The 11310-nt window shown below is 65.8% G+C and overlaps 1 protein-coding gene across 1 annotated transcript; it reads right to left on the bottom strand.

Annotated features, from left to right (window-relative positions):
- Nucleotides 1-2209: 2209 nt before the first annotated feature.
- On the bottom strand, nt 2210-10985 carry UPK3A (uroplakin 3A). Its single transcript, XM_004610567.2, has 6 exons — nt 10862-10985; nt 10174-10329; nt 8264-8543; nt 6995-7077; nt 5026-5158; nt 2210-2414 (listed from the first exon to the last, which is right to left on the bottom strand). Exons 1-6 carry the CDS (start codon nt 10911-10913, stop codon nt 2252-2254), a joined length of 867 nt encoding a protein of 288 aa, XP_004610624.1. The 5' UTR covers nt 10914-10985; the 3' UTR covers nt 2210-2251.
- Between the last annotated feature and the right edge of the window lie 325 nt (nt 10986-11310).

Raw genomic sequence — 11310 nt, 5'->3', positions numbered from 1 at the left:
CCCTCCCCGCGGCCCTACGGCTCGGGCCCAGCTCTGTGCAAAAGGCTGGAGCACGCTGGGCCTGCGGTTCTGCGCGTGTGACCTACTCGGGCCTCTGAAGCCTGGGGGCCCGGATTCCACCGATGGAGATTTCTGAGAGATCAGAACTGGGGTGGGGTGGGGGAGTGGAACCGTCTCTCTGCAGCTGCCTTCCCCCGCTTTCAGAACCCCCCCCCCACCCTGCCCACTCCCGCTCAGAGCCCAGAGAGGGGCTCGCTTGTCCCGAGTCACGCGGCGTGTCCACGGGGACCGGGGCAGGTGAGGCCACGGCCCTGCAGGGATGGATAGTGCGGGCGGCTCCAGAGAAATGGCTCTGTGGGCGTTTCTAATTAGAAGCTTCTAGGAAGCCCGAGTCCAGCCCAGAGTCCCGCAGACTCGCCCACCAGCCCACCTTGCTCTGCTCACATGGCACAGGGCTGGCTGGGAGTGGGCAGCCCCTCCCCCCTGCTGCCTCCGTGGAGGGGGAGCTGGAGCGGGAAGGGGCTCGAGGTTGGAGGTTGCTCCCTTGGGCCCCTGACAGGTGGACAGGGCTCAGGGCGACTGGCCAGCTCCGCGCTGCAGCACAGGAAGCCCAAAGCCAGGCCGGACACTCTCTGGGCACCAGTGCCAGCTCCCTGCCTGCCCGCCTGCCTGCAGCCAGCCTGCAAAGGAACCGGCCTGGCTGGCACCGCCTGACACCTAGCTCAGGTGACGGGGAAACCAAAGCAGCAGCGAGAGGAGCGCTGGGCCGGAGAACCGAGGAACGGAAGCCACAGGGAGCTGCAGACTAGGAGGCGCCTGAGAGGCCCAGGCGGGCGGCAAGGTGGCAGGGATGGGAAGCGGGCAGCGGTCGGTCGTGGGAGGTAGGAGGGCACGCTCGCGTCCGCAGCGCCAAAGCCGCATGCAAATGAGGTCATGCAAACGAGAGAGGCGCGTGCCAGGAAACATGCAAATAAAGTGGGTGTGTGCAAACGCGCGGGTGTGCAAGTGAGTCCCTACAAACACAGGGCGGGCGTGTGCCAAGGAGGCTGAGCGCGCGCAGGGGAGGGCCAGGGCTAGCCAGCAGGAAGCGCGCGCGCATGCGGGGCTCAGGGCTTTCCCGCCGGGCAGTGCCCGCGCCGCAGGGAGTCGCGCCGCAGCTGCAGCCGCTGGAGGCCAGGAACGCTCGGGAAACGCTCCCGGTGCCACCAGCCCCCGCCCCCCCCCACCGACCCAGGACGCAGAGCCGCAGGAAAGTCCTGCCGCCGTGCCCCCCGCCAGGGCCGGGCGCTGGGGACCTCTGCTGAGGAATGAGGGAACCCCCGTGCTCTCCTAGTCTCCGGGAGGGATGAGGGAACCCCCGTGCTCTCCTAGTCTCCGGGAGGGATGCGGCAGGTAAAGGCCAGTGGGAGCAGGGAGTGATGGGAGGAGCAGTGCCCCCCCCCCGTCCGCTCCCGAACCCCGAACCTAAACCTTCAGCGCCTGCTCCCGGGGTCGCCTGAATCCTGTGACATCGAGAGCAGCCCACGGGCAGGAGTCACATTTCCAGCAGTGCTCAGGGGCCCTGGGAAGGCTCACCCAGCTGTGCTCAGGGACTCAAGGGGCCACCCAGCAGTGCTCAGGGGCTCTGGGAGGGCTCACCCAGCAGTGCTCAGACTCCAGGGGCCTCACCCAGCAGTGTTCAGGGGCTCTGGGAGGGCTCACTTAACAGTGCTCAGAGACTCCAGGGGCCTCACCCAGCAATGTTCAGGGCCTCTGGGAGGGCTTGTCCAGCAGTGCTCAGGGGCTTTGGGAGGGCTCACCCAGCAGTGCTCAGGGACTCCAAGGGGCCTCACCCAGCAGTACTCAGGGACTCCAAGGGGCCTCACCCAGCAGTGCTCAGGGCCTCTGGGGGCCACACCCAGCAGAGCTTTGATAGCCTTGCCGAGCTGCGAGTCAAACTCGAGGCCTCGGGCATGCCTGGACTGACCACCCTCCCAGTCCAGCCCTGGTTTTCTTCATCCTCGCTGCCTCCGCTCTGAGGAAACAGCCCCACCCCACCCCCATGCCGGGCCCTGCGTGTCCAGGCATGTCCACTTGCTCCTGCACCCACACCCCTCCCCCTTTCCCTCCCCCACACTGTCGATCCAGAGAGAAGCCCGAATCTTGGGAGGCTTTTATTAGAAGTTCTCCAGCAGTCGGTCCAGTATCTCTGGTCTCCCCTGGGCGGCTGGGCGCGGTGTGGACGTGGCCGCCCTCGGCCCCGCTCCCCGGCTCAGTCCTGGAGCTTGCTGGCGTACGCCTCGGGCCGGTCCAGGGCTGGCCCTCGGCTCGCCACCGACGGGTACGGACGCTCAGCAGCGCCCTGAGACTTGGGGGCCGTCCCCTGCGTGATCTGGGAGTCGTGCATCGTTTCCCCGTCAAAGCCGCCCATGTCTCTGCTCGAGGGCGGAGGGGTGGGGGGTTGGGGGGAGGCGCAGGGTTAGTTCGGGTGCAGGCCAGCCCGCGCTCCGCCCCTCAGGGATGTCACCCCACTGGTGTGGGCTTCTTTGGGGGGGAGGGGTACTCCTAGGCAGTGCCCAGGGGACCTGCGGCTGGAGAGCCCGAACTCGGGCCCGGGGCCAGACTCAGCGAAGCCGCGGCGTTTACCAGGGAACGAGCTTCCCGGGGCGCTGGCAGTGCCAGCCCTGGGGGCACCACCTCTGAGAGCTTCCGGAACACCCTCGAGTGCTTGGGCCGCAGACGTGCAGACGCCCCGCATGTGGGAGCCCCGATTCCGTCCCTGAGACCACGTCGCAGGGAGCAGCCCCAGCACGGCACAGGAGCACGGCACAGGGGAGGCCCCAAGGACCACTCGGCGCGACCCCAAACCTAATACTAAAGGTTGTTATTATTATTATTTTCTTAGGTTTTCTTTGTTTGTTTGTTTGGTTTTGCTTTTTGGGTCACACCCGGCGAGGCACAGGGGTTCCTCCTGGCTCTGCACTCAGGAATCACCTCTGGCAGTGCTCGGGGGACCCTATGGGATGCTGGGAATCGAACCCGGGTTGGCTGCGTGCAAGGCAAACACTGTCCCCGCTGTGCTGGTGCTCCGCCCCCTACTATTTCTCATTCTTCCGGAGCACTGGGCCCTGGGAGGCCATTGTTCCACAGCCCCAAGGATCACCAGAGCAGTCGTGTGGCTTCAGAGGCGGAGTACAAGCCTCGACTCTGTGAGGCTCTGGGTTCCAGTCCCAGCACTGTGTGACACACCCCCACAAAAAAGAAAAGAAAAGAAGAGAAGAGAAGAGAAGAGAAGAGAAGAGAAGAGAAGAGAAGAGAAGAGAAGAGAAGAGAAGAGAAGAGAGCTAACATTATAAGTCAAGGCAGACCTCAGCAGACTATAGGGAGACTAAATGGATGAGCTGGGGGGGGGAAGCCCAGGAGGGCTTTCTGGAGGAGGAGGTCTGCATTGCCCTTTGAGAGAAGGATGTTCCAGGCCTTCGAGGGGAAGGTCTGGGGGTGGGGAGGGGTTGCCAGGTGGGAAGCCGGGTGCCACAGGAGCTGGGGCGGGGGTGGTGGGAAGGAGAAATAAAGGCCTGGAACAGAGGAATCGCACTGTGGGTGGGGGCACTGTCCAGAGGGCACTGTCCACTGGACACACCCTGGACTCTGTGCATCTCATCGGCTCTATGTTGTGATCACTCAACCCCCAGTCCGATTCCAGGTTCCCTGCCCCGCCCCCAGTGACCCCACACATTTGGGGGAAAGGGGAGTTTAGCGCCACCCGGCGGTGCTCAGGCCTGACTCCTGGCTCTGTGCTCAGGGTCACCACGCGTAAGGCAAGTGCTTTAGGGGCGGGAGTGACAGCACAGCGGGGAGGGCGTTTGCCTTGCACGTGGCCGGCCTGGGTTCGATCCCCGGCATCCCATGTGGTGACCCAAAAAGCAAAAGGAAAAGGCCAGTGCTTTACCCGTGCGAGCTCCCTCCCTGCCACCCTGTCTTCCCGGCGGTCTCCGGCGCTTTTCCTCTCGCAGGGGCAGTGAGATTCCCTCTGGGTGCTGACATCCCCCAGCCCCTGCCCCCGTGCCGAGGAGCACATTGGAGACATTGGAGGCCCCCCAACCCCTGCCACGCCGTGCTCAGGCAGGACCCGCCCTGGCCTCCGGGGCTGCCCACACAGGGGGGACAGAGAATCTGGATCAGATGTAAACAGGGGTCAGAGCTGTCGGGGCAGGGGTCCCGGCCCTGTGTGCTTGTGCATGAGTGTGTATGCATGCATGAGTGTGTGTGCATGTGTGCATATGTGTTTATGTGTGTACACATGCTCATGTATTCATGTGTGTGCATATGTGTGCATGTGCATATGCATGCTTGTGTGTGCATGTGTGCACATGTATGTATGCCTGAGTGTGCATGTGTCAGCATGGGTGTACATGTGTTTTTGCATGTATATGTGTGTGCATGCATTTGTATATATTCGCGTGTGTGCATGTGTGTATGCATGCTTCTGTGTGCATGTGTGTGTGCACAGGTGCATGTGTGTGTGTGTGTGTGTGTGTGTGTGTGTGTGTGATACACACCGCCTCCAGCAGTGTGGGGGTCTGGGACTCCCCTGTGGTGCTTGGTCTGCTGGGCTGGGCTGCCTGGCCCCTGCTGAGCCTCTCCAGGGACACACCTCAGAGTGCTCGGGGCCCACGCTGAGGGGTCAGGGTCCGACTCGGGGCCGGGTGCACCTGGGCTGCCTCCCCCCGAGCCCCGGCTCTGAGGGTGCTGCTCTGAGACCTCAACGCCAGCCTCCGGGGACAGGGGTTTCCACCTAACCCCACAACTGCGCAGGCAGATGGGATGGACCGGGCACTGCCTTGCCCACCTCACGCCCAGAGCAGAGAGGAGGGAGAAGCCCAGCGGTCAGCGGTTAGCGGTCAGCGGTCAGTGCCAGAGCCGGTGGCTGCTCAGAAGCCCCCGCAGTGGCCAAGGCCCCCTGCCCCGGGCCGCCCCGTCTCCGGGGTCTCCGCAGGCAGGAGGCCACTGGTGCTGGGTGTCCCCCCCCCCCCCCCGCAAACTCACATGAGGCTGAGCACGACGGCCCCGGTGAAGGCCACCAGCAGGAGGAAGGGCAGGGAGCCCAGGATGGACGTGATGACGATCATGCCCCCGCTGCGCCGGCCCGGCCACGTGTCGATGGCTGCGTAGGGGGCGGCTGTGGCAGGGGCTCCGTCACCGCTGGGGGTGTCCGCTGGAGCCCCTCGCCCCGTGCCCTCCCCCCATCCCCTGGCGCGTCTCATCTCTCTGCGCCCCTGCGGCTCCCGCATGAGCCCCAGCCCTGGCACCAACGCCCCAGGCCTCGCCCTCCGCGTCATTTTAGATTATCACTGGGGGCCCCGGGGAGGGGATGGGACAGCGGGGAGGGCACTTGGCTCGCAGGAGGCGGCCCAGGGTCAGTGCCCGGCACCCCCTGAGTCAGCCCTGAGCTGTGCCAGGCGTGGCCCCAAGACAAAAATACATTTTCAGGGGCCAGAGGACGAGGCCAGAGGCCCAGCGGCCGTGGCCGAGCCCGGCTCAGCCCCCCACGCACCGCTGGCAGGTGAGGAGTTCCCGGGGGTCCTGCACCTCCAGGCCAGCCCTAAACAGGAGGCAGTGCGGGGACAGCGCGGGGGCCCAGGGGCGGCCAGGCGCCCCCTCTGCCCTGGGCCCCTGTCGCCTCTGGGAACCGCATGAACAGTCTGTGGTCCCAGCAAGCAGTCTCTTCCCGACCATGCCCCGGGGAGCCTCAGGGGTCTTGGTCCCCGCTGGCCCCCTCGCACCCCCATTCTGGAGCAGCTCGGGGGCCCGTCAGGGCCTCCAGACTCAACCCCAGGCCCGAGGGCCCGAGGCAGCTCCCTGCGTGCTCTGCCCCCCCAGTCGGCCCTCAGAGCACTGAGCCTGGAGCTCTGGCCTGGATTACCCAACGAAGCAAGAGCAGGGAAGCACTGGGGAGGAGCAGCGCTGAGGAGCCGAGCAGCCCGGGGGCCTCAGAGCGAGCAGGGCCGTCTCCAGGGGGATGCAGGGCCCAGCGTGTCACAGAGGCGGGCAGGACCCCCCCTCCCGCCAGAGCAGCCTGAGGGCCCTGAGCTGCCCGTCGTGGGGGGCTCGAGGCAGTGGGAAGAGGGTTCCAGAGGAGTGGGGGGGTCACAGGCCCCAGAAACTTCCACCTCAAGGTCGGCCAGAGCGGTGGGGAGAGACCCCACCTGGGCGCGGGCACCCGGGTCCCAAGACACCCCAAAAAACTCCCAGGCCTGGAGGCAAATTCCAGGCCAGGCCTGGGGACTGTCAGCTGAGCCTGTCCCTGCCCCCACCCTCCCCTCCCCTCCCCTGCCCTCCCCTTGCCCCTGCCCCTCCTCTATCCCTGCCCCTCCCCTCCCCTGCCCCTCCTCTATCCCTGCCCCTCCTCTATCCCTGCCCCTCTCTGCCCCTCCCCTCCCCTGCCCCTCCTCTATCCCTGCCCCTTCCTGCCCCTCCCCTCCCAATGTCCCTGCCCTTCCCTTAACACTGCCCCTCCCTTCCCCTAACATTGCCCCTCCCCATCCCTCCCCCTGCTCCTCCCCTACCTTTGTCCCTGCCCCTCCCCTAACACACCCCTTCCCTGCCCCTTCCCCCCTAACACTGCCCCTCCCCTGTCCCTCCATCTCCCTTTCCCTCAACCCCTCCCCTGCCTCTGCCCTCTCCTGTCCCTCTGCTGACACTCCCCTCCCCTCCTTCTTCCTCTCCCTCTCCCTCTGCCCCTCCCCTGCCCACGCCCCTGCTCTCACAGGCCAAATCAGCCAAGTCCCTCCTGCCGACCCAGGCCCAGGGCCCAGGAGGACTCTGGGAGGGGTGCTCAGGGCCATCCCCGGCAGTGGGCAGTGCTCGGGTGGGTGTCGTGGGTCTCTCCTGGCGGTGCTGGGCAGAGGCTGTGCCCAGCCCCCAGCCCTCCCTTTGGCCTCCCGCAGGGCACTCCCCCCCTCCCCGCCCACCATCCGGGGTCGGCTTCCCGGGGGTCTGGGTCAGCTCCACTTACGCCAGCTGGTGTGGACGGGGTCTGACCACAGCGTCTGCTCCTGCACCAGTCCGCTGGACACGTTGACGAGGACGTACTTGAACCTGGAGCACAGAGCGAGGAGCACTGTGACCCCTGGGAGCCCGAGGCTCCCGGCAGTGGGGGGGTCACTAGCGCTGTGGGGGGCACTGCAGAGGTCGGGGGCTGTGAGGCGCGCCCCGTGTGACAGGACCTCCTGCTCCTGGCACAGACCTCTCTGCCCCTCTCCCGCTTAGGCTGCCCCCTCCTCCAGGGAGCCTTCAATCCTGCCTCCGCCTCCCTCTAGACACACACCGCTGTCCTCTGTCCCCAGGCTGGCCCTTGGGCTCACAGAAGGGACTTTGAAAAGGGGAGGGAGTCCAGCGACAGGGCAGCAGGGAGGGCACTTGCTTGCATATGCTGATGGGGTTCAACCCCGACACCCCTCAGGGTCCCCCAAGCCCCAGCAGGAGTGGTCCCTGAGCACAGAGCCAGGAGGAAGCTCTGAGCACCCTCCGAGGGGTCTTCCAGGTCAGCCACGTGCCAGGGCAGGGCCCTGCCCGCTGCCCCGCTGTGCTGTCACTCCGGCCCCAGTCTCTGACTTGAAGAGGGGGTGGCCGTGCCCAAGCCCCCACGCATGGGGCGGGTCCTGCAGACCAGGGGGAGGGAGGGGTCCTGGGGGTGGACAGGGACTGTGCCGCCCGCTGGTGGCTGCAGAGAGCGGGCCTAGCGGGGAAGAGACGCAGGGACTGTGGGTGCCCGGGTCAGGGTGCCCAGGTCAGGGTGCCCGGGTCAGGGTGCCCGGGTCAGGGTGCCCGGGTCAGGGAGCGCAGGTCAGGGTGACTGGGTCGGGGTGCGCAGGTTAGGGTGCCCGGGTCAGGGTGGCTGGGTCAGGGTGGCCGGGTCAGGGAGCGCAGGTCAGGGTGACTGGGTCAGGGTGCGCAGGTTAGGGTGCCGGGGTCAGGGTGGCCAGGTCAGGGAGCGCAGGTCAGGGTGCCCGGGTCAGGGTGCACAGGTCAGGGTGCCCGGGTCAGGCTGGGCTCCAGCTCTCATCCACAGAAGCTCATGGCGGGGGGGGGGGGGGGGGGGTGTCCCGACCAGGCACAGGGCCCCTGGCCTCAGATGTGGGCAGCACCGGATGGGGCTGGCCACCAGAGGGGGCTCACGCTGGGCCTGCGTGAGCCCTGACGTCTCGGGGCCACAGTTCCCTTCCAGACCAGGAGACCCGGGTGAGAGAGCCCCTACGCTGGCGCCCTGGCTGCAGACGCCCACCTGTACTTTGTGTCCCCCGCCAAGGGCGGGTTGCAGAGGCCCCGGAAGTTGGGGTCGGACAGGCAGGTCCCGTCGTCGCCCACCCGGATGAGGTAGGCGCTGAGGATGGCCGAGACCCGGGACGGGTCCCCGACGGCTTCCAAGCTGGGCAGGTCTCCGCAGGGCGCCAGGGCGAAGGCCGCGGCCTTGTAGGGGCCCCTCCTGCCTCCCTCTGCCTGCTGGAACGAGGTGCTCAGCGGGGACCCGCGGCCGTCCTGCACCGACGCGTTCCAGGTGCTCTCTGGAGAGGCAGAGCCAGTGAGGTCCTGGATAGCGTGGCTCAGAGCCACGCACACAGGCATGCACACGCATGTAGGCATGTATGCAGTTACATGTACACACGCATGTGGGCATGCACACAGTTGCACACACATGTAGGCATGAACGCAGGCAGGCACACACATACAGTCATGCACACAGGCATGCACACACACACAGGCAGGCACCCATGATGGCACACACACACGCACACATGCATAGACATGTGTGCACAAAGTCACACATGCAAGTAGGCACACGGGCACACACATGCACACACAGCAGGCATGGACACGCATGCATGTACACATGCAGGCAGGTACACATATACATAGATAGGCACACATGTACACAGGCACACACAGGAACACATGTACACTGGCAGGCACACAAGCACACAAGGATTCGTGCATGCAGACAGGCATGCACATGCATAGGCACCCAGCACGCAGGCACACACATGTATGCACACACACAGGCAGGCACACATGCACATGTGCATACAGGCACACACACGCACAGGCAGGCACACATGTAGGGACACATGCTCACAGGAAGTTACACACGCAGGCAAGCAGACAGGCACACATGCAGGCACAGGCAGGCACACTCACACGCATGCAAGCGTCCTTCCGCAGACACCCCGGTGCTGGGGCCCTGCGTGCACAGAGGCTGCTCTGAGTCTGCCCACGAGAAGACCGACAGGAACGGCTCCGTAACTGCCCACCCCGCATAGGGACCGTCCGGCAGGCCTCCCCCCACATTCTCTGGTCACCCCCCAGCCCCCAAATCTCTTCTACAGAACGGGAAGGGACCTTCGTAGGGCTGGGGGGAGGGGGGACAACGCTGGGTCCGAGGGCACGCCCTTCTCTGGGGGATGATCTGGGGTAGGTCCCTTCCCCTCAAGTCCTGGTCTGTGAAGTGGGGGAGGGGCGTGGGGAACCGGGCGGGTCACAGTCTCCTCTTCACACTGAGGAGAGAGACCCCGGGGGCTAAGGCGCTGGCTCTCCCCACGTAGGGTCCCTTGAGCACCACCGAGCACCACTGGGAGTGACCCCTGAGGGGCCGGAGGGACAGCACAGTGGGGAGGGCATTTGCCTTGCACACGCCAACCCGGATTCGATCCTCAGCATCCCTTAGGGTCCCCTGAGCATTGCCGAGTGTGAGCCAAAAAGTTCCCCAGAGCCCTCCCCCCCAAAAAAAGAGTGCTCCCTGAGCACCACTGGGTGTGGGAGACAGTGATGTCCGTTGGAGCTCGTGAATGAGGCGTGGCTGCAGTGTCCTTCTCTCCCAGGGTGGCTGCCTGTGGTCAGCAAGTCCAAATGCTTTGCCCAAACCCCTTGGAAGCTGCAGGACTTGGGCTTCCGGCCAGGGGCATCTGGGCTCTTCGCTCCGTGTTGGCCTCACACGCTTTCCTGGGAGTTTCCTGGTGAATGCCAGCTCCGGGGCACGCAAGGCCTGGCGTGACCCAGCTGCTCGGGGTGGTCACTCTCCACAGCGCACGTCCCGCAGACAGTGGGGTGGACGCGGAGGATCTCACGAGGGCGGGCCTCCACCTGCCCCTCTGCCCGCTGGCTCCGCCCTCTGCCCCGGGAAGTACAGCCCGGCCTTACCGGAGTCCACCAGGACATACAGGAAAACCTCATAGGCACCGGGCAGGGGGGCGTCGCTGTCAAACACGCACAGCGGCTTCTCCAGGGCCACCGTGGTCAGCGTGGGGTTGTTGGTGGCCAGGTTCACACTGGCCAGTTGGGGTTGGAGGTCCACGCCTGGAGGGGGCAGGAAGGGCCAGGAGGTCACGCCCATCGGAATGGGCGCCCCTGCCTGGGCAGCCCGCCTCCCACACCCTAACCCACACCTGCCCGTGTGGGGTGCCCCAGAACTGGCCACGGGGTTTCCGCTCCCCCTCGAACATACTTAGGGCCTGGACTCAGGTCTGGGCAGCACCCCGGCCCCCACCTGTGGCCGCGAGCAGAAAGGAGGAGTTCCTGCAGAGCTGTGGCCCTCTCCCGCCCCCCACCCCGCGGTGCTGAGTGGCTGTGTACCCCTGCGGCTCTCCAGGTGGGGCGCCCCTCTTTCTTCACCTGTACCCTACTTCACAGCCCTCTGCTCTGACATGCAAGGCCTGAGCTCTCCCTTGCACTCGCTCCATCAGTGCCCACGCATGAGTCCCAGTCCCCAGCGCCCGCCGCCAGTTCCAGTTCGAGTCCAGGCTCCTCTTGCACCCCTGGGAAGAGGGCAGGGGGCAGGCGGCAGGACCCCCTCACCTAACACCGCCTCTCCCCCCTCCCCCGCCCTTACCAGAACCGCGTCGCAGGCAGCTGAGGGCCAGCAGGGTCCAAAGCGGAGTCATGACCCGGGAGAGAGCCACGGCGCGGGCTCGGGGCGGCAGGTGCCGGAGCGCGCGCCCCTGCCCGCACCTGGATCGGGCGCGCCCCGCCCCGCCCGCCCCGCCGGCCAATCCTCAGCCTCCTATCAGGATCTATTTGCATATTCCCCGCCCATATCTGGGATCCGCCTGGTTATTTACATACTCCCCGCCCCTGGCCACACCCTCCGGCGGCCGCCCGGGACCAAGCGGGTCTGAGCTGGCCGTTCTGCAGGCGTCCTCCTCCCCTAAGCGCCCACTGCTGTGTGCCAGGGCTCCAGGACCCTGCTCCCACGGATCTTTAGCCTTCATGAGACTGTAGGGAGAAACAACCCCCTTTTTTCTGTTTTGTTTTTGTTTTTTTTGGTTTTTCTTTTTGGGT

This window comes from Sorex araneus, chromosome 6, assembly GCF_027595985.1.
Source record: "Sorex araneus isolate mSorAra2 chromosome 6, mSorAra2.pri, whole genome shotgun sequence".
NCBI classification, from domain to species: Eukaryota; Metazoa; Chordata; class Mammalia; order Eulipotyphla; family Soricidae; genus Sorex; species Sorex araneus.
This window is presented reverse-complemented; position numbering and strand designations above follow the sequence as displayed.